We start from the raw sequence: 18,814 nt of genomic DNA, 5'->3' as shown, positions 1-18,814 counted from the left end.
TGATAGACAAGTGTAGATATGATAGACAAGTGTAGATATGATAGAGCCCAATAGGCTCAGGAATCTGTACACCTGTTGATTGACGGTTGAGAGGCAGGACCAAAGAGTCAAGAGCTCAACCCCCGCAAGCACAATTAGGTGATTAGGTGAGTACACACACACACACACACACACACACACACACACACACACACACACACACACACACACACACACACACACACACACACACACACACACACACACACACACACACACACACACACTGTATAGTATTCTAGAAAATTGTTTATAACACACAATACTGTACAAGAAATCTGTTTCCAAGCAATTAATTATCAAAAAGACACCAAATTGGTTATTGGTTAGACTATATTGCACAGTTTACATCACCAGATATGAAAAAGATATTAAATATCATTCAAGATGGCAGTATAAAAACAAAAGGACACAAGGCATGAGATAGCAAAGTTATCGGACTTGCCAAGGATTCTAAAGAGGGACAAATGACCCCTAGAGACAACAGAAAAGCAAGACATTATGCCATCGTCCTAAAAATGGGATGTTCTACAAGGTGCACAACTGGAAGTGGGCCAGAAGAACTACAACAAGAAAAGAAATTAATGACAAGGCAAAGAGATAGGCATAGAACTAGGCAAGATCAGGTTCAGATAAATCAGGGTTGGGTAAAGTCAGCAGAGAAGGTTGGGGCGAGGGGGCTGACTGCCCGACCTCCTGTTGTGTTCAAATGAGAGCTTGATAACCACCTCCAAAGGATACGTGATCAACTGGGCTGTGACGTGGAACACGATAAAAGCTTTCTAAGGAACTTCTATTCTCACCTGCTCCTTGGACAAGAGTGTACAGAAGCAGGATGTGCAGCATGACTCACATCATTGTTACCAACATCTGTAACAAACAATATTATGTAAGTAAACATATACCTGTCTCAAATTTCATGTATATGATTACCTTTCATATCTTGGTTTCATACATGGCTACACAACACATTTAAAACTTACATCTGAACCTTGATTGACTCAAAACTTACAATTGTAATTAATAATTACCTAATATACTGTAAATGCAGTACTCTAGAACACTGCCACTTGCCAGAACATAAATAGTAACAGTGATTTAATGATGACTGCTTATTAACACTGTAGTGTTATATAAAATATTAATCACTTTTCTGTGGTAGAATCCAAAGCAAAATATGAGTATAACGATGATAGTGAACAGTGAAAATGAAGTAGTGACTGACCAAAACTGCAATGATAAATTCTTATAAAGAAGAAACCAAGTTAACTAAGATAAAAAGAAATACAGTGGAATATAGATACAGTACTCTATAATAACTAAGACTGTCTCCAAAACAAAGTGTCAAAATTTCCAGATGATCAAAGAAGGGTTCTTACTGCAAATTATGTTAAAACATTTTTATTTTTTTACTTATTTATATACAAGAAGGTACATTGGGTTGTGAGAGCACTTGACAATGGTGTTCTTACATTCTTGCAAAGCCACTAACATGCAGAGTTTCGAGCAGGTTCTAAATTTAACAGATAAAAGTAAGAGTAATTAAAAGGTACATTGTAGCAGAATTTTATTTCTACATACAGTAACAACTACAATAAAAATTGATAGTATTGATTACACTGGTGATGTTGCATGTTTTGAGTACTAAAATTGGGAGAGCGAGTAGCACAAGATACAGTGCGAGTTTGAAGCACAAGGTAGGAAACTATGTAATTAGGTACTTTTTTGGTTTTACTTTTCAATAAAGCATAGGTTGGACAATCTTTTAATTCATTTGGGAGCAAGTTCCATAGACTTTTTTTTTTGGGGGGGGGGGGGAGAATGGGATGTTTGCACAGATTTAGTCAGACTATGGGGGAATCAAAGCAATATTCCCAAGTCCACAATAATTGCAAATTTTACATAAAGCAGACAGTCAAATTGTATTGAGGCATCACTGTAAAGATGCCTCAATATTTTTTAAATATTCTTTGAAAATTAAAATGAAGTAAAGAATCCAATCAATAAAACAATAAATTATTGGGACTGCTTAAAAAAAAATTAAAATCTGCATTCTCTAGAGTGCAGGCAGAAGAGATACATAATTTACACTTGGAAAATACTAGGAGGACTGGTTCCAAATCTGCACTCAGCAATAACACCACATGAGACCAGAAGGCATGACAGGATGTGCAAAATAGCCCCATTAAAAAGCAGAGGTGCGGTAGGCATGCCGAGAGAGAACTCAATCAACATCAAAGGCCCAAGAATTTTCAATACTCTCCCTCTACACATACTATACTGTGCCAGGCATAACTGACTGACCTCTTGCAGTGTTCAAAAGAAAACTTGATAAACACATTTAAAGGATACCTCATCAACTAGGCTATGACTCCAATGTCAGGCTGCAAGCAGCCACATCAAACAGCCTGGTTGAGCAGGTCACCATCTAGGAAGCCTGGTCAGAGACCGGGCCACAGGGACATTGATCCTCAGAATCAACAGATATGACTTGAGAAGCTTGGTGACTTAAGGAGTGGTCCACACTAATAGATATCAGAAGACCCAAGGTGGTCATGAACTCTAGGGAACGACCAAGAAGTTTGTCCCCTTTCAGGAGCTGGCAATTCCCATGGTGTTGTGACCTGGCAGTGGCCAGCTGTAACTTGGAGGGTTCAAACTAATTAAATAGTTGGATCATTTTGCAGAATTGAATTCCTGATTCATTCTCGGCTCATTCACAATCGAGAGACTGCGAGCCGAGAATGAACCCGATAGTACTACTAGAACCCTTATATTAAATTGATAAGAGTTGTGAATAGCTACAGCTGAAAAAAAGTGTTACATTTGGAATATTCTCATCATATTTGAGTCATGAACAGATCATAAAATGCTGAGAACAAGTCAAAACAATGTGACAAGTCAACACAAATAACTCAACCCACAGGTTTAAAACACTGCTGCAACTTAAAATCCAAATAGACAAAATCTTCAGGTCAAATAGCGGGCCACTTTTGATAAGCCACTGGCTTCCCATCTTAACTGAGACCACTAGAGACAAGTGGCCCGCAGGAAAATTCAGGTACTGAAATAAAAGTGAGAGCATTTCGGTACTTCTCGGATCCTGACTAAGTCATATACATGTTCCATACCTGCCCTGCCACACAGGTGATGGCAGGGGGGAGGGGGCACTATACCTTCCCCTGGAGGAACAAATCCTTGCCAGTGCCCACCTTGAGGACATAATACCCTGGACACACACGAGTCAAGTTTGAGGGCTCATCAACAACACCACAACTGTCCTCTCGCCATCACAGCTCTCTCACACTGACCAGCTTGCTCAGGCCACAGTGCCACCCCCCGGGCACTGTGCCAGGGGGACCACGTGAGGCTGGGGGACACCAGGTTGTTGGGGGGGTGGAACTAGACCAGGTGAATGAACTCACCGCAAATTATAAGTACGCGGACTGGCGTAGCTCCACCATAGCCAAATGTCAACAGTGTCGGGGAGCGGGAGGTGCTGCCCTCTCTCGCCCCTCTTGGCTCCTACCCTCTATACTCACATTTATGCACTCGTGGGTGTTTGTAGGGCGAGCTTTAGTTCCTGGGACCCGCTTTTCATTATCCAGTTGTAATGGCTCTCTCGGCCCTCTTGCTTCTTATCACACCTATACATACTCTTGAAACTATGTTTCATATAATATACTGATGTGTGATTTAATATACCAATGTGCTTTACTATACTTACTAATCTCTCTCATCTCATTTTTTTCTTGCAATGTATCTGTTATCATTTTATTAATTCTGCTAGAATTTACCTACTATAAATTATCTGTTAGATTAATAAGGACCTGCTCGAAACGCTGCGCGTACTAGTGACTTTACAAGATTGTAAATACTATTCTCTCAAACCCAATGTACCTTCTTGTATATAAATAAATAAAAATAAATAAATAAATAAATATGTTTAAGGAATTGGTCTCTTCTGTAATTTTCATAATAATTCGACCATTTCGCTAGCTCACTTATTAATAATATATGTAATTATACTTATCAATTAGACTAACTTGCTTAGTTAAATGAATGCTGGGGTTCAGAGGTCCTAAGTCTATTATGTCGCTTGTAACCTTTTTCTACTTCAACCCGCAGGATGGGTTACCGGGTACATAACAAATTAACTAAATAAAAATCACTATCTGCTAAAACACTAAATAAAATCACCATGTATGACTAACCATCCTGTGAGATTGGAATAACAGTTGAACCTATAGCTATATTCTTGATCTTCACCGTGTAAAATGTCATTTAGAAGAGGGAAGCAGCACATTGCTGTGTATACCTAATTTTGCTAAATACAAAAATGAAAAAAGTAAAAAAAAAATAAATGCCTTTTTGTCCGAGGTTGGAGGCCCTAATGCCTCACCCAACTTTCACACATGAAGCACGTGGACTAGGCACTAGGAGTGCACTAGGGGAGTGTCATAGACCGACTGTGGTCGCCCCAAGTGAAATAAATATAGCCATTTATAGCGACCTCCCATGTGATTTTCATGGAGGGAAGCCTGAAATGTTGGTAGTGTTTCTAGTAGAGTTGTTTAGCATTTTCCGTGCTTCGTAATAGCAAATGTTTTTCAGTGACGGAGAGAGGGAAAAGAGGGTGGAAGGAAGAGGAGAGGGTGAGAGGGGAGGACGAGATGGGTGGACGAAGGAGAAGGGACGAGGAGTGGGGTAGGTAAGTGGGAGATGCAGGGAAGAAGGAGACAGAAGGAAGAGACTCAGGTATAGCCGGGTGCAACTTATAGTAATCTATATCGATACAAAATTTCACCTTTATTATGCACCCAATACCCATCCCGTGGGTGGTGGTGGAAAGGGTCACAGAGGCACATAATGGGTTCAGGAACTAAACCCCAGAGTTCGTTTAGCTAAGCAAGTGACAATCTTTTGAAGCTAGTTACACAGTTGTTAATATTATATATTCATGTACAATCGTTATATATACATATACAATCGTTTGCACAAATACATATACAATCGTTTGCACAAATACATATACATATCGATAATCTATTTTATATCAAGTGATTCAACAAGAGGCTCACAAGAGTCACTATACAAGGCACTTTACATCTATGGTGAGTCACACAGTTACTAGTCTTGCTCCACACCCACCCAACTGGGCAGCAGCTTTACAGTCATGTGCTCCACACCCACCCAACTGGGCGGCAGCTTTACAGCCATGTGTTCCACACCCACCAAACTGGGCGGCAGCTTTACAGTCATGTGCATGCATTACCTACAGTAAGGAAATTTTGGATACTTCGCTAAGATTCCTGGCAGTACACTATATCATTATGAATAAAATACTTAATACATTTCTTGGATTCCATTGATGGTGCTACTCTGAATTCCGTGATTTTTTCCACATTCCATTACATAATGACGCAAAGTATGCGAATAGTTCTGCTGACAGTTTACATTTAGTCAAATCTACATCAGCAGATGTTGCAAACTCCCAGAGTTACTTGTAGCCTATGCCTAGCAGTGGTAACGTCTAGAAATCTGCTAACATTATTGAATGACCTATATTACGTGCAGTTCTTCCTGCAGGGAAGAATAATGATTGACACCAATAACTCCATCTATCATCATACTATCATGCAAGAGGGAGGGGGAATAAGAAGACAATTCCCTTCACCAATATACTTACACCTTCACCACTATATATTATATTATAATAGATTATTACTATACGTATGTACAAAGTGCCTCTTTCACTCAGGGCACAACTTAACGACAGTGTTCATCAAGCCCAGTGAACCCACATTCCAGGTACACGTTGTCCACTTGTTCTGGCAAACACTGGCGAATTTACCTTCTACCTGGGCCAGTCCACCCACACAGTATCACGATGTACCTACACCCGACCTTCGCTCTCCAGATACACACTGGCAGAGGGCCTCAGCAACATACTGATAGGGGTCTCAAACTAACACATACAGGGGTAGCTAACTCCCTGGTAGAAGCCTCCAGCAGCTTGCTAGCAGCACTTCACAATAGACACATCACTGTCTCTAACTCTTACAAGCCAATCCCGGGTACGTCGATCTTCAAAAACACTGCATATATCAGCAGCTAACACACACTGCTCGGATCGACAGCGGCTACTTAGTCCTCTCGTAAGACCAAGCAAGAGTTCGTGGACTGCCCAAGGTGAACAGCCCTCCTCAGCTCAATCGCCACCATATGTCACCTCTGTGGACACAAAAACGTCATTAGCCATATGGACAGTACACTGGATAACCCTGGAATTTTTATAGTAACACCCATTCACCGGGGAATTGACATTGTGCATTGTAGCCACAACCTAGATGGCGCTGATCTTGATACACCACCCACCAGAGGTCACCCACATCGACCTCCTCTTCTGACTGGGGCAGGAAACTGGAGCCGTTCATCGATACCATGCCACCACCAACAGATGGAGTTGTCTACATAGCGCCCAATACTAGGGGAAGTTGGAGTGCAGACCCATAGATGGGGCTGAAATCGCCACTCCACACTCCGACGATGGTGTCGATACCGTAACAACTGTATATGAAGAGCCTCCCATAACTTGGTTGTTGCAAATATGTTTAATTTTGGATCCTCCTAGCAAGGAATCCTGCTAATTTGAATGTCTGGCTAACTCATAGAGGGATGGGCCCCATATGATCCTGATTACTGAGAGTAGACAGTATACACAACTTCCTGTCCCTGATAAAACAAATTAGCTCTGAATATGTTAGATATTAGGTCACTGCACATCCTCTCATGTGTACTCTATATATTTAAAACTCTGAACTGTAATGTCAATCCTGTCCTTAAAGGCTTCCTAGAAGGTTGTAACAGAACCCATGGGCACCACACCAGAAACAAATACCTATATGATGTTCCAAGAGTGTGCCTTAACTAAACTAGAAATGCTCTACAAATCAAGGGACCCGGAATGTGGAATGACCTTCCCAATCATGTCAGAGGCTGTACCTCTCTCAACCAGTTTAAGAGAAAAACTAAATACTACCTAATAAACTCCATGTAACCTACCTTACCCCCTAAATGTCAACCATGTCTTGCTATTTTCAAACAATACTGTTTGTTGACCAAGTTGTATTATTGCTGATTTCTGCCATGTTCCCCCTCCCCCCTTTTTTCCATTTTCAACACAATTTATACTTTAATCTCAATTAGTATTAAGCTTTAGTCTAAGCGTTTTTTTCCCCACACCTTGCCCGAAACGCTGTGCGTTTCTAGGGGTCGCTTTAGGTATTGTATGTACTAGCTCTATCTATAAATCCAACATTATGTTTTTAACTCACCTTCTATGTATGTACAGGTACTTTTATCTGAATAAAGATTTTTATTTTTTTTATTTTGAAATACTAAGGCAGTACTTCAGTTCAAAATTCAGCTGGTGACTCAAATAAATTCATCAAATAATCACTGATTTTCTCAGCAAAAGCGGTGAAATTCTGCGAAGAAGAAAATGCACTACCATGAGTCGGAGACTAACCGACTAAGTAGCGCGCGCGCGCACCGAGTGGGGTACTTAAATGCGAGCCGCGGACACAGTGCCCTCTTGCTCGCCTCCGCCTCACCAGTTACACTACAAAACGGAGTCAGCTGCTGAAGTTCTTACGGGCTATTCATGCCCGTGCCACCTCTTGGGTGGCTTAATCTTTATCAATCATGCTGAAGTTCCGGCTGACAAGGTCCCAGCCAGGATCCAGCAGCTGGCGCTCCAGTTATTAGGAGTCTTTACTTAAGAAAGATCAGCTTTCTTTATGCTTATATTATCTTTAGTAAGTCAAGAATTACTTCAGGCCCGAAGATTCGATTCAGCCGAATCCTGTCAATTATTCCTTAGTATTGTTATCCTTTAGTGTTACTATTCTTTAGTGTTATTATTGTTTATTATTATTCTTTATTATATTCGTCCCCCCCCCCGTGCTTATTATTTTGGGATAAGGAACAATGAATGTACCACATTCCTCGATGCTGCATACACTAACTGAGCACACAAACGAGGTCTCAATTATTATTCAGTCATTATTTCTGGTTATGTCTATTCACTTTCCCTGTTTATTATTATCCTCATATTCAATTATCATACTGGTTATTATAATTTTGCTACTCATTTGTTTTGCCGCTGATGTGATCCCTGCCGATGATCCAGCAGCTATTGGCTCAGCTGCCTTCGGGCCGGGCGCAGCTGCTGATGTACCGGCCGACGTGGATACCCTGCCGATGACCCTTGCAGCTGATGGGCCAACTGAGCGTGCCCCCTGGGGGCCACGCCCAGCCCCCCCCCTGGGGCAGCTGCTGATGTTCCGGCTGTTATGGTCCCAGCCGATGATCCAGCAGCTGATGGCACTGCTGGTGGTGTTCCAGCTGAGCATGCCCCTGGGGGCCAAGCACAGTTGCTGACGTTCCGGCCGATGTGGTCCCAGCCGATGATCCAGCAGCTGATGGAACAGCTGGGGGTGTTCCAGCTGAGCATGCCCCTGGGGGCCAAGCACAGCTGCTGAGGTTCCGGCTGACGTGGTCCCAGCCGATGATCCAGCAGCTGATGGCCCAGCTGGTGGTGTTCCAAGCTGAGCACGCCCCTGGGGGCGTAGCACAGCTGCTGACGTGCCGGCTGTTGTGGTCCCAGCCGATGAGCCAGCAGCTGCAGGCTCAGCTGACGGTCTTACTGCTGAGCATGCCTTGTAATTAATCATTGTGATTATTGTTAATTAATTGTTTGCAGTTGTTTAATTATTATTTATATGCTGCCGGTGACCCGGCGGCTGAGGGTCCAGCCGAGCAAGCCCGTATAATCACCCATTATTATGAGTATTGCCAATTAATTATTAGTAGCTAATAATAGCAGCCGAAGGCTCAGCTGGTGGTGTTGCAGCCGAGCATGCACAGTCACTCTCATTATTTATATACGATTTCTGTTCTTTACATTTGTCATTCTTTATATTCCTTTCTAATTTATGTATTATATATTGTTTGTTGTTTCTCGGGCCAGACCCAGCTGCTGAGGAGCAGGCTGACGTAGTACATGCCGATGATCCAGCAGCTGAGGGCCCAGCTGGTAGTGTTACGGCCACTGGGCGAGGCCCAGCTGTTGGGCCAGCTGGTGGTGTGCCAGATGTGCATGACACCGGGGGGCCTAGCCTAGCTCCGGATGTCCCGGCTGACGTGTTTTCAGCCGATGACCCAGCAGCTGAGGCTCCGGAAGGAGGTATCCAGCCGACGATGTCCCAGTTGCTGAAGTTGACATCTAGCGGCGTCCATCCGAAGATGCCGCAGCTGCAATGGTCCAGCTGCCAAGGCTACAGATGGCGTGTCCCAGCCGAGGAATTTCACGAGAGTAGAAGGGAAGACCGCATTTTCTCTACATTCTTAATAATACTTTTGTTACAGTCTAATTCGTCTTGATGAGCGTAAGTGGTCCCGCAGTTCCCCACTCAGTTATGCTGGGCTTCTTTCAATTCTACCCATTCCTGTCTTACGCAGCAGGTGTCGCATCCAGTTATCACCACTCTCGCAGCCTAAGTTGCCAGCAGTACGCTTTGATGCGGGTCCCATGCACCCGTGCCTTTGCTTTTCACGTTACCTCTGCACACCAGCTCCTGCCCACCCTTACTGCTTTAATACTTCCAGATCCACAATAGAACGAGGACGAGGAAAACCTGTGATGATGGACCACGGCTCTCATGCCCAACGTGCGAGGTATCCTGGGAGGTGACCGACACGCTTCTAAGCGGACACCTCCACTCCACACCCGCGGGGTGTGGAGTGGAGGTGCGACAATGACCGACATTGGGTCGACCCTGGGGAGTCGGCCTCGGAGTGGACAGCGTTCACATTCCCACACCCGCCCTGGGGCTAGCCTTCCAGGACTGGTCTCTGTGAGGGCGGGCTACTACGACGAAGATATAAACGGGATCGCCCAGTCATTCGCCATGGTGGAAAGCGCTCCCCGCTTGGAGTACAAACCCGGCAGTAGGTCCTCCTCACAGGGCACAGTCGGTGGGCCAACCCGCCTCTCTGCTCCACGGCTCGTCAAGTACGTTGGAGCTCCGTCGGCCCACCAAGCGAGCTGCGTCTGCTAGCAGCATCTGTCTAGTAGACCCGGATTGGTACCTTTTTCAGTCAGGAAAACCTGATTGTTTTTTAATGGCCTCTCCGGGCGTACGGGCACGCTTACGGCCACGGTAGCGAGATGTCATGTTCCTACTTATAGCAGCCAGCTTCCGCTCGCCCTTCGGGGGTGGGGGTTCCGCGGCGCTGGCCCTCACGGGATTGGGGGTGCTCCGACGGGACCCCCAAAGTGATAAGCCAAGAATACGAGATCTCTCTTCATTGTATTTGATTTAATCATTATAACGGCTATCCAATAATTTTATTTCTGTATAATAATTTATGGTTATTCACTAATCATTAGTCACCATAATTAATTCCACTTTAATCATCTATTTATTCGTTATAATGAGCTACTAGGCTTCATTTAAGGATTATCAATTATTAAATCATTAATTATGACTATTATTAATTATTTGTTTAAATAATTATTATTATTATAAAATAAACAAGTCCCCCACTCAGTGAGCGTTTTCTTCCAACCACAGAATAAATATTACTGGCTAAAGGTGTTGCATTACATTTGGCAAGTCAGCCTATAAATTTTGTATTGGGTTGGGCTTTACTTCATTTTATAGTATACGTACAATACTGTATTGCGTAAGGAGATAATTAATAAATTAGGACTAAATAAAACACATTTTATATGCACAGTATTTGCATAATATGGCATATTGTATTAGCAAATAAAAACCATCGGCAGTACTGTAGTTAGTAAGAATTACATTAAACTCATTGCAGTATTTTAATTAACATATAGCTTTAATAAAAATAATGATTATGGATATTTTGATGGTTATTTGACATTGTTATAAAACTAATTTGTAACTAAAATAAAATTGTAACTAAAGTTACAAATTTATATAGTGTTCCTTATGTAAGACTTGAAACCCAACCACAGTAATCACAAAACAAATGGAAGCTGATACTAGACACAAATATAACAAAATTATTAAGGATGGTAACAGAGTGCATTTCATGTGGTCTCCATCTCATGTTGGCCTCCGAATGCATGATAGAGCTGATAAGTTAGCCAAAGAATCTGCCTTTAAAGGAGCCGTTGAGTGTAACCTTGGATTGTCAATGAGCAATCTGAGAGCAGCAGTACACCGAGAACTTCAACAAGATCTTGTAGATCTGAGGCAAAGTGAAATTGACACCAGTAATTCCATCTATCATCATACTATCATGCAAGAGGAGCCACACATCTATGGATCATCCAATTAAATCAGCAGACTTCTAGATGTTACTACTGCTCGGCTTAGACTTGGTTACAAGTACAAGTACAAGTACCTCTGGGAGTTCTCATTATCTGCTGATGTAGATCTGACCAAATGTAAACTGTGTCAACAAAATTATTTGCACACCCTCCGTCACTATGTGATGGAGTGCGAAAAGATACGTGAATTCAGAGACAATTCTATAACCAATGTACCAACGATGTGTCAATATTTCATTCAAAATTATCTGCTACCAGAAATTTTAGCCAAATATCCCCAGTTTGCTAACTGTAGGTAGTAACTAAGAGTGATTGTAACCTATCCACCGCTGCCCACTGGATGGGGAGCGGTGTGCAGGACAAACATATCAATTGTGACACTAGCTCTCCACATATGTCAGTTGCTTAATTTAGAAACTGTACTTGTGGTCGATCTCGAACCCATTGTTGATTTGACGACTTATACTGAATTTTGTAACTAGCTCATCAAAATTGTAACTTGCTTAGCTAAATGAATTGTGGGGTTCAGTCCCTGAGCCCATTATGTGCCTCTGTAACCCTTTCCACTACCGCCCACAAGATGGGTATGGGGTACATAATAAATGAACTAAACTAACTGAAGAATATTATAAAGGAATGTGTATGAAATACAGGTACATAAACAAGTATAGCTACTTCAACCCCTTGGATGTTAGGCAGGAACCAAGACTGCAGTCTGCATTTTCCCTCTGTATTGGCACCAAAGAGCTGGAAAAGGTAGCTAGCTGCCAGCTCTTGGTATCTTGTTGTTTCAATAAGCCTAGTATCCAGAGCCTTCAAAAAACTATTGGCACTTATATATCCGGAATACTGCATGCACATATATATATATATATATATATATATATATATATATATATATATATATATATATATATATATATATATATATATATATATATATATATATATATATATATATATTATATATATAAATATATATATATATAATATTTAATGTAGATATTTATACATGCACTGTATTCTGAGATTCCCTTGCCAAGTTCTATTCTGTGTCCAAGCAGTCCCCCATTATGTTACTATCACATTGTATATCTGTGTATAATAATACATTGAATAAGTACTGTAAAGTTTGCATATATCCACACTTGTATGCACACATGCATACTGCCATTGTTGCATTACTAGACAGAGTGAGAGAAGCTCTAGTTAAAATATATCATAAAATCAGGCTGTATTAGTAATAGTGCATTAAAATTACCTTCACAACATTACCATGTGGATAAAGTTTCAACAAAAATTTTAGCACTATAATAGTTCACATCACCAGGAAGCTTCCACATTTACATTATCTTCTTGCTTGGAGATAAATTGCACTTTAATTTTCATCCAACTTGTGAATTTGTAAGACAAAATGATTTAAACTGGAGCTATCACATTAATACACCTACATTATTTTCAGCATTGTTAGACAGAAATTGCAAATGTGTTTTTGATATTATGTTTAGCGGCCAGAGTGCAGAATTTGAGGATTATTACTCAAAATAACTTGCAATTCTTGCAAGACAGGGAGATACTGGCTCAAGGGGTCTTCACGTCCTTGCTGATTCTCCTCTTCTAGAATCTGCTGCCGATGGTTTCTGTGTGGTGATAACTTTATTAAAAATACAGTATTGAAAGATTACAGAGTGTAGATAAAAAAAACTAACTATAAGTTCATCTAATTTCAGCCTCTCTTTACTAATAATAATAATAATAATAATAATAATAATAATAATAATGTTTATTCAGAAGAATGTGTACACAAAAAGCATAAGAGTAAAGTACAACTGTAGGGTATGTGTATTTTTTAGAGGTAAAGTGTAGCATGAGTTACACTAATGAAACCATTTAGTGTGTGTAATTCTTAAGCAATGCATTTCGGTAAACCTTAAAAATTTAGATACAAAAAATTATTTAAAGGTATGAAGGGGTAAACACTTAATATTAAAAGAGAAGCAAGCTAACAAATTTTATAAAGTTCATAAAAAATAACAAATGAATATAATAAAAGGGTGATACAATACTAAATAATGATGGCAGGCATTGACTATTACATTATGAAGTCTGTAGTTCTAGCAACAGTACAATAGTTTATTTACATTAATAACAGAATGGAAATATGTACTAAGGTGTGAGTTAGAAAAGCAACTGGAACATAACATAAAGTATAAGAGTATAGTTTAAGTTTAATGGGCCCAACACTTAAAATAAACAAGGATCATAATGGACATGAGTAAACTATTTTATACATGAAGTGTAACAATTAGATGACAATGAGGAATGAACATAATTATTCAGTAAATAAAATGTAAGATAAGATTAACACACAAATGAATGTATTTTGAGGGAAAATGTGAATGAAATTAGTTATATTATATTAATTATATGGTATTAATTACATGATATTAAGTACGGTAAATATTTCTTAGTCTCTTTTAAACTGGTTGTGAGATGTACAGCTTTTAACCACATTTGGGGGGGGGGGGGTCATTCCATAATTTGGGATTCTTAATTTGCATAGCATTTGTGCTTTGGTTGAGCCTTGCTCTAGGAATATCAGAGATACTTGTTTCTTGTGTGGTGACCATGAGTCCTATTACAGCCTTCTAGGAAGCACTTAAGGTCAGGATTTTGTTGAATAATCAGTGGTCAGAGGTAATTAAGGGTATTAGATCCCTAGGCATAGATCCTATAGGCGAGATATGGATAAATAAGTGACCAGCACAGAGTTACTAGAGCAGGGCAAGGAACATTTATTCCTGTAAAATTCCATACAAACATTTGTGAGGAATAATATTGGACCTTGGCCCAGGCCTCGCTTTCTTTCCCCACAGGGATTGCTTGACTCATTGTACCAGTGGTGGGTTATCTTGAGGTTATCTCGAGATGATTTCAGGGCATGGTGTCCCCGTAGCCTGGTCCTCGACCAGACCTCCTTTTTATTACACATCCCCAGGAAGCAGCCCGTAGGAGCTGTCTAACTCTCAGGTACCTATTTACTGCTAGGTGAACAGAGCATTAGGGTAAAAGAAACTCTGCCCATTTCAAAGAATGAGGTGATTTGGTAAAATGCTATGCCCAAGATTACTATCCGAGTGCCGGCGGTGGGGTGGTTCAAATAGCCTCGGCTATCACCTCATTATGTCCGGTCGTGATGGTCAAGTGGATTAAGGCGTCTTGTACATACCAGTTGCGTGGCTCCTGGGAGTATGGGTTCGAGTCACTTCTGGGGTGTGAGTTTTCAGTTGCATATTGTCCTGGGGACCATTCAGGCTTGTTCGCATTTGTGTTCCTCACGTGTGCCCCAAAGAATGAGGTGATTTGGTAAAATGCTATGCCCAAGATTACTATCCGAGTGCCGGCGGTGGGGTGGTTCAAATAGCCTCGGCTATCACCTCATTATGTCCGGTCGTGATGGTCAAGTGGATTAAGGCGTCTTGTACATACCAGTTGCGTGGCTCCTGGGAGTATGGGTTCGAGTCACTTCTGGGGTGTGAGTTTTCAGTTGCATATTGTCCTGGGGACCATTCAGGCTTGTTCGCATTTGTGTTCCTCACGTGTGCCCCAAAGAATGAGGTGATTTGGTAAAATGCTATGCCCAAGATTACTATCCGAGTGCCGGCGGTGGGGTGGTTCAAATAGCCTCGGCTATCATCTCATTATGTCCGGTCGTGATGGTCAAGTGGATTAAGGCGTCTTGTACATACCAGTTGCGTGGCTCCTGGGAGTATGGGTTCGAGTCACTTAAGGGGTGTGAGTTTTCAGTTGCATATTGTCCTGGGGACCATTCAGGCTTGTTCGCATTTGTGTTCCTCACGTGTGCCCCAAAGAATGAGGTGATTTGGTAAAATGCTATGCCCAAGATTACTATCCGAGTGCCGGCGGTGGGGTGGTTCAAATAGCCTCGGCTATCACCTCATTATGTCCGGTCGTGATGGTCAAGTGGATTAAGGCGTCTTGTACATACCAGTTGCGTGGCTCCTGGGAGTATGGGTTCGAGTCACTTCTGGGGTGTGAGTTTTCAGTTGCATATTGTCCTGGGGACCATTCAGGCTTGTTCGCATTTGTGTTCCTCACGTGTGCCCCAAAGAATGAGGTGATTTGGTAAAATGCTATGCCCAAGATTACTATCCGAGTGCCGGCGGTGGGGTGGTTCAAATAGCCTCGGCTATCACCTCATTATGTCCGGTCGTGATGGTCAAGTGGATTAAGGCGTCTTGTACATACCAGTTGCGTGGCTCCTGGGAGTATGGGTTCGAGTCACTTCTGGGGTGTGAGTTTTCAGTTATATATATATATATATATATATATATATATATATATATATGTCGTACCTAATAGCCAGAATGCACTTCTCGGCCTACTATGCAAGGCCTGATTAGGCAAATCGGGCCTTGCATAGTAGGCTGAGAAGTGCGTTCTGGCTACTAGGTACGACATATATATATATATATATATATATATATATATATATATATATATATATATATATATATATATATATATATATATGTCGTACCTAATAGCCAGAACGCACTTCTCAGCCTACTATGCAAGGCCCGATTTGCCTAGTAAGCCAAGTTTTCTTGAATTAATATATTTTCTCTAATTTTTTTCTTATGAAATGATAAAGCTACCCATTTCATTATGTTTGAGGTCAATTTTTTGTTATTGGAGTCAAAATTAACGTAGATATATGACCGAACCTAACCAACCCTACCTAACCTAACCTAACCTATCTTTATAGGTTAGGTTAGGTTAGGTAGCCGAGAAAGTTAGGTTAGGTTAGATTAGGTAGGTTAGGTAGTCGAAAAATAATTAATTCATGAAAACTTGGCTTATTAGGCAAATTGGGCCTTGCATAGTAGGCTGAGAAGTGTGTTCTGGCTACTAGGTACGACATATATATATATATATATACATATATATATATATATATATATATATATATATATATATATATACATATTATATATATATATATATATATATATATATATATATATATATATATATATATATATATATATATATATATATATATATGTCGTACCTAGTAGCCAGAACGCACTTCTCAGCCTACAATGCAAGGCCCGATTTGCCTAATAGTCCAAGTTTTCCTGAAATAATATATTTTCTCTAATTTTTTTCTTATGAAATGATAAAGCTACCCATATTATTATGTATGAGGTCAATTTTTTTTATTGGAGTTAAAATTAACGTAGATATATGACCGAACCTAACCAACCCTACCTAACCTAACCTAACCTATCTTTATAAGTTAGGTTAGGTTAGGTAGCCGAAAAAGTTAGGTTAGGTTAGGTAGGTTAGGTAGTCGAAAAAACATTAATTCATGAAAACTTGGCTTATTAGGCAAATCGGGCCTTGCATAGTAGGCTGATAAGTGCGTTCTGGCTACTAGGTACGACATATATATATATATATATATATATATATATATATATATATATATATATATATATATATATATATATATATATATATATATATATATATATATATATATACATATAATACATATTATATAATATATATATATACATATATATATATATATATATATATATATATATATATATATATATATATATATATATATATATATATATATATATGTCGTACCTAGTAGCCAGAACTCACTTCTCAGCCTACTATGCAAGGCCCGATTTGCCTAATAAGCCAAGTTTTCATGAGTTAATGTTTTTTCGTCTACCTAACCTACCTAACCTAACCTAACCTAGCTTTTTTTGGCTACCTAACCTAACCTTACCTATATATATAGGTTAGGTTAGGTTAGGTAGGGTTGGTTAGGTTCGGTCATATATCTACGTTAATTTTAACTCCAATAAACAAAAATTGACCTCATACATAGTGAAAAGGGTAGCTTTATCATTTCATAAGAAAAAAATTATAGTAAATATATTAATTCAGGAAAACTTGGCTTATTAGGCAAATCGGGCCTTGAATAGTAGGCTGAGAAGTGAGTTCTGGCTACTAGGTACGACATATATATATATATATATATATATATGTCGTACCTAGTAGCCAGAACTCACTTCTCAGCCTACTATGCAAGGCCCGATTTGCCTAATAAGCCAAGTTTTCATGAATTAATGTTTTTTCGTCTACCTAACCTACCTAACCTAACCTAACCTAGATTTTTTTGGCTACCTAACCTAACCTTACCTATTTATATAGGTTAGGATAGGTTAGGTAGGGTTGGTTAGGTTCGGTCATATATCTACGTTAATTTTAACTCCAATAAAAAAAATTGACCTCATACATAGTGAAAAGGGTAGCTTTATCATTTCATAAGAAAAAAATTATAGTAAATATATTAATTCAGGAAAACTTGGCTTATTAGGCAAATCGGGCCTTGAATAGTAGGCTGAGAAGTGAGTTCTGGCTACTAGGTACGACATATATATATATATATATATATATATATATATATATATATATATGTCGTACCTAATAGCCAGAATGCACTTCTCGGCCTACTATGCAAGGCCTGATTTGCCTAATAAGCCAAGTTTTCCTGAATTCATATATTTTCTCTAATTTTTTTCTTATGAAAGGATAAAGCTACCCATTTCATTATGTATGAGGTCAATTGTTTTTTATTGGAGTTAAAATTAACGTAGATATATGACCGAACCTAACCAACCCTACCTAACCTAACCTAACCTATCTTTATAGGTTAGGTTAGGTAGCAGAAAAAGTTAGGTTAGGTAGTCGAAAAACAATTAATTCATGAAAACTTGGCTTATTAGGCAAATCGGGCCTTGCATAGTAGGCTGAGAAGTGCGTTCTGGCTACTAGGTACGACATATATATATATATATATATATATATATATATATATATATATATATATATGTCGTACCTAGTAGCCAGAACTCACTTCTCAGCCTACTATTCAAGGCCCGATTTGCCTAATAAGCCAAGTTTTCCTGAATTAATATATTTACTATAATTTTTTTCTGATGAAATGATAAAGCAACCCTTTTCTCTATGTATGAGGTCAATTTTTTTTTATTGGAGTTAAAATTAACGTAGATATATGACCGAACCTAACCAACCCTACCTAACCTAACCTAACCTATATTTATAGGTAAGGTTAGGTTAGGTAGCCAAAAAAAGCTAGGTTAGGTTAGGTTAGGTAGGTTAGGTAGACGAAAAAACATTAATTCATGAAAACTTGGCTTATTAGGCAAATCGGGCCTTGAATAGTAGGCTGAGAAGTGCGTTCTGGCTATTAGGTACGACATATATATATATATATATATATATATATATATATATATATATATGTCGTACCTAGTAGCCAGAACGCACTTC

The 18,814-nt window shown here is 39.8% G+C and overlaps 1 protein-coding gene across 9 annotated transcripts in view; it reads right to left on the bottom strand.

The window, feature by feature from the left end:
• Positions 1 to 6,258, bottom strand: part of LOC123753974 (integral membrane protein DGCR2/IDD) — a 32,145-nt gene extending 25,887 nt beyond the window's left edge. For 2 of the 9 annotated variants that reach the window (XR_006772340.2, XM_045736014.2), the window contains exons 1-2: positions 3,465 to 3,577; positions 843 to 909 (exon numbers count right to left, since the gene is read on the bottom strand). Coding sequence is in view for 8 of the 9 variants with exons in the window: in XM_045736014.2 (XP_045591970.1) it covers positions 843 to 885 (43 nt within the window). In the remaining variant the exon portion in view is untranslated. Of the gene's footprint in view, positions 1 to 842; positions 910 to 3,251; positions 3,419 to 3,464; positions 3,580 to 6,018; positions 6,075 to 6,103 lie in introns of those variants that run through there. The other 7 variants (XM_045736015.2, XM_045736019.2, XM_069307806.1 and 4 more) reach the window with 6 other exon arrangements.
• Positions 6,259 to 18,814: the final 12,556 nt, after the last annotated feature.

Source organism: Procambarus clarkii, chromosome 6 (assembly GCF_040958095.1).
Source record: "Procambarus clarkii isolate CNS0578487 chromosome 6, FALCON_Pclarkii_2.0, whole genome shotgun sequence".
Classification (NCBI taxonomy): domain Eukaryota; kingdom Metazoa; phylum Arthropoda; class Malacostraca; order Decapoda; family Cambaridae; genus Procambarus; species Procambarus clarkii.
The sequence above is the reverse complement of the archived record's forward strand: the minus strand, read 5'-3'. Positions and strand labels throughout refer to the sequence as shown.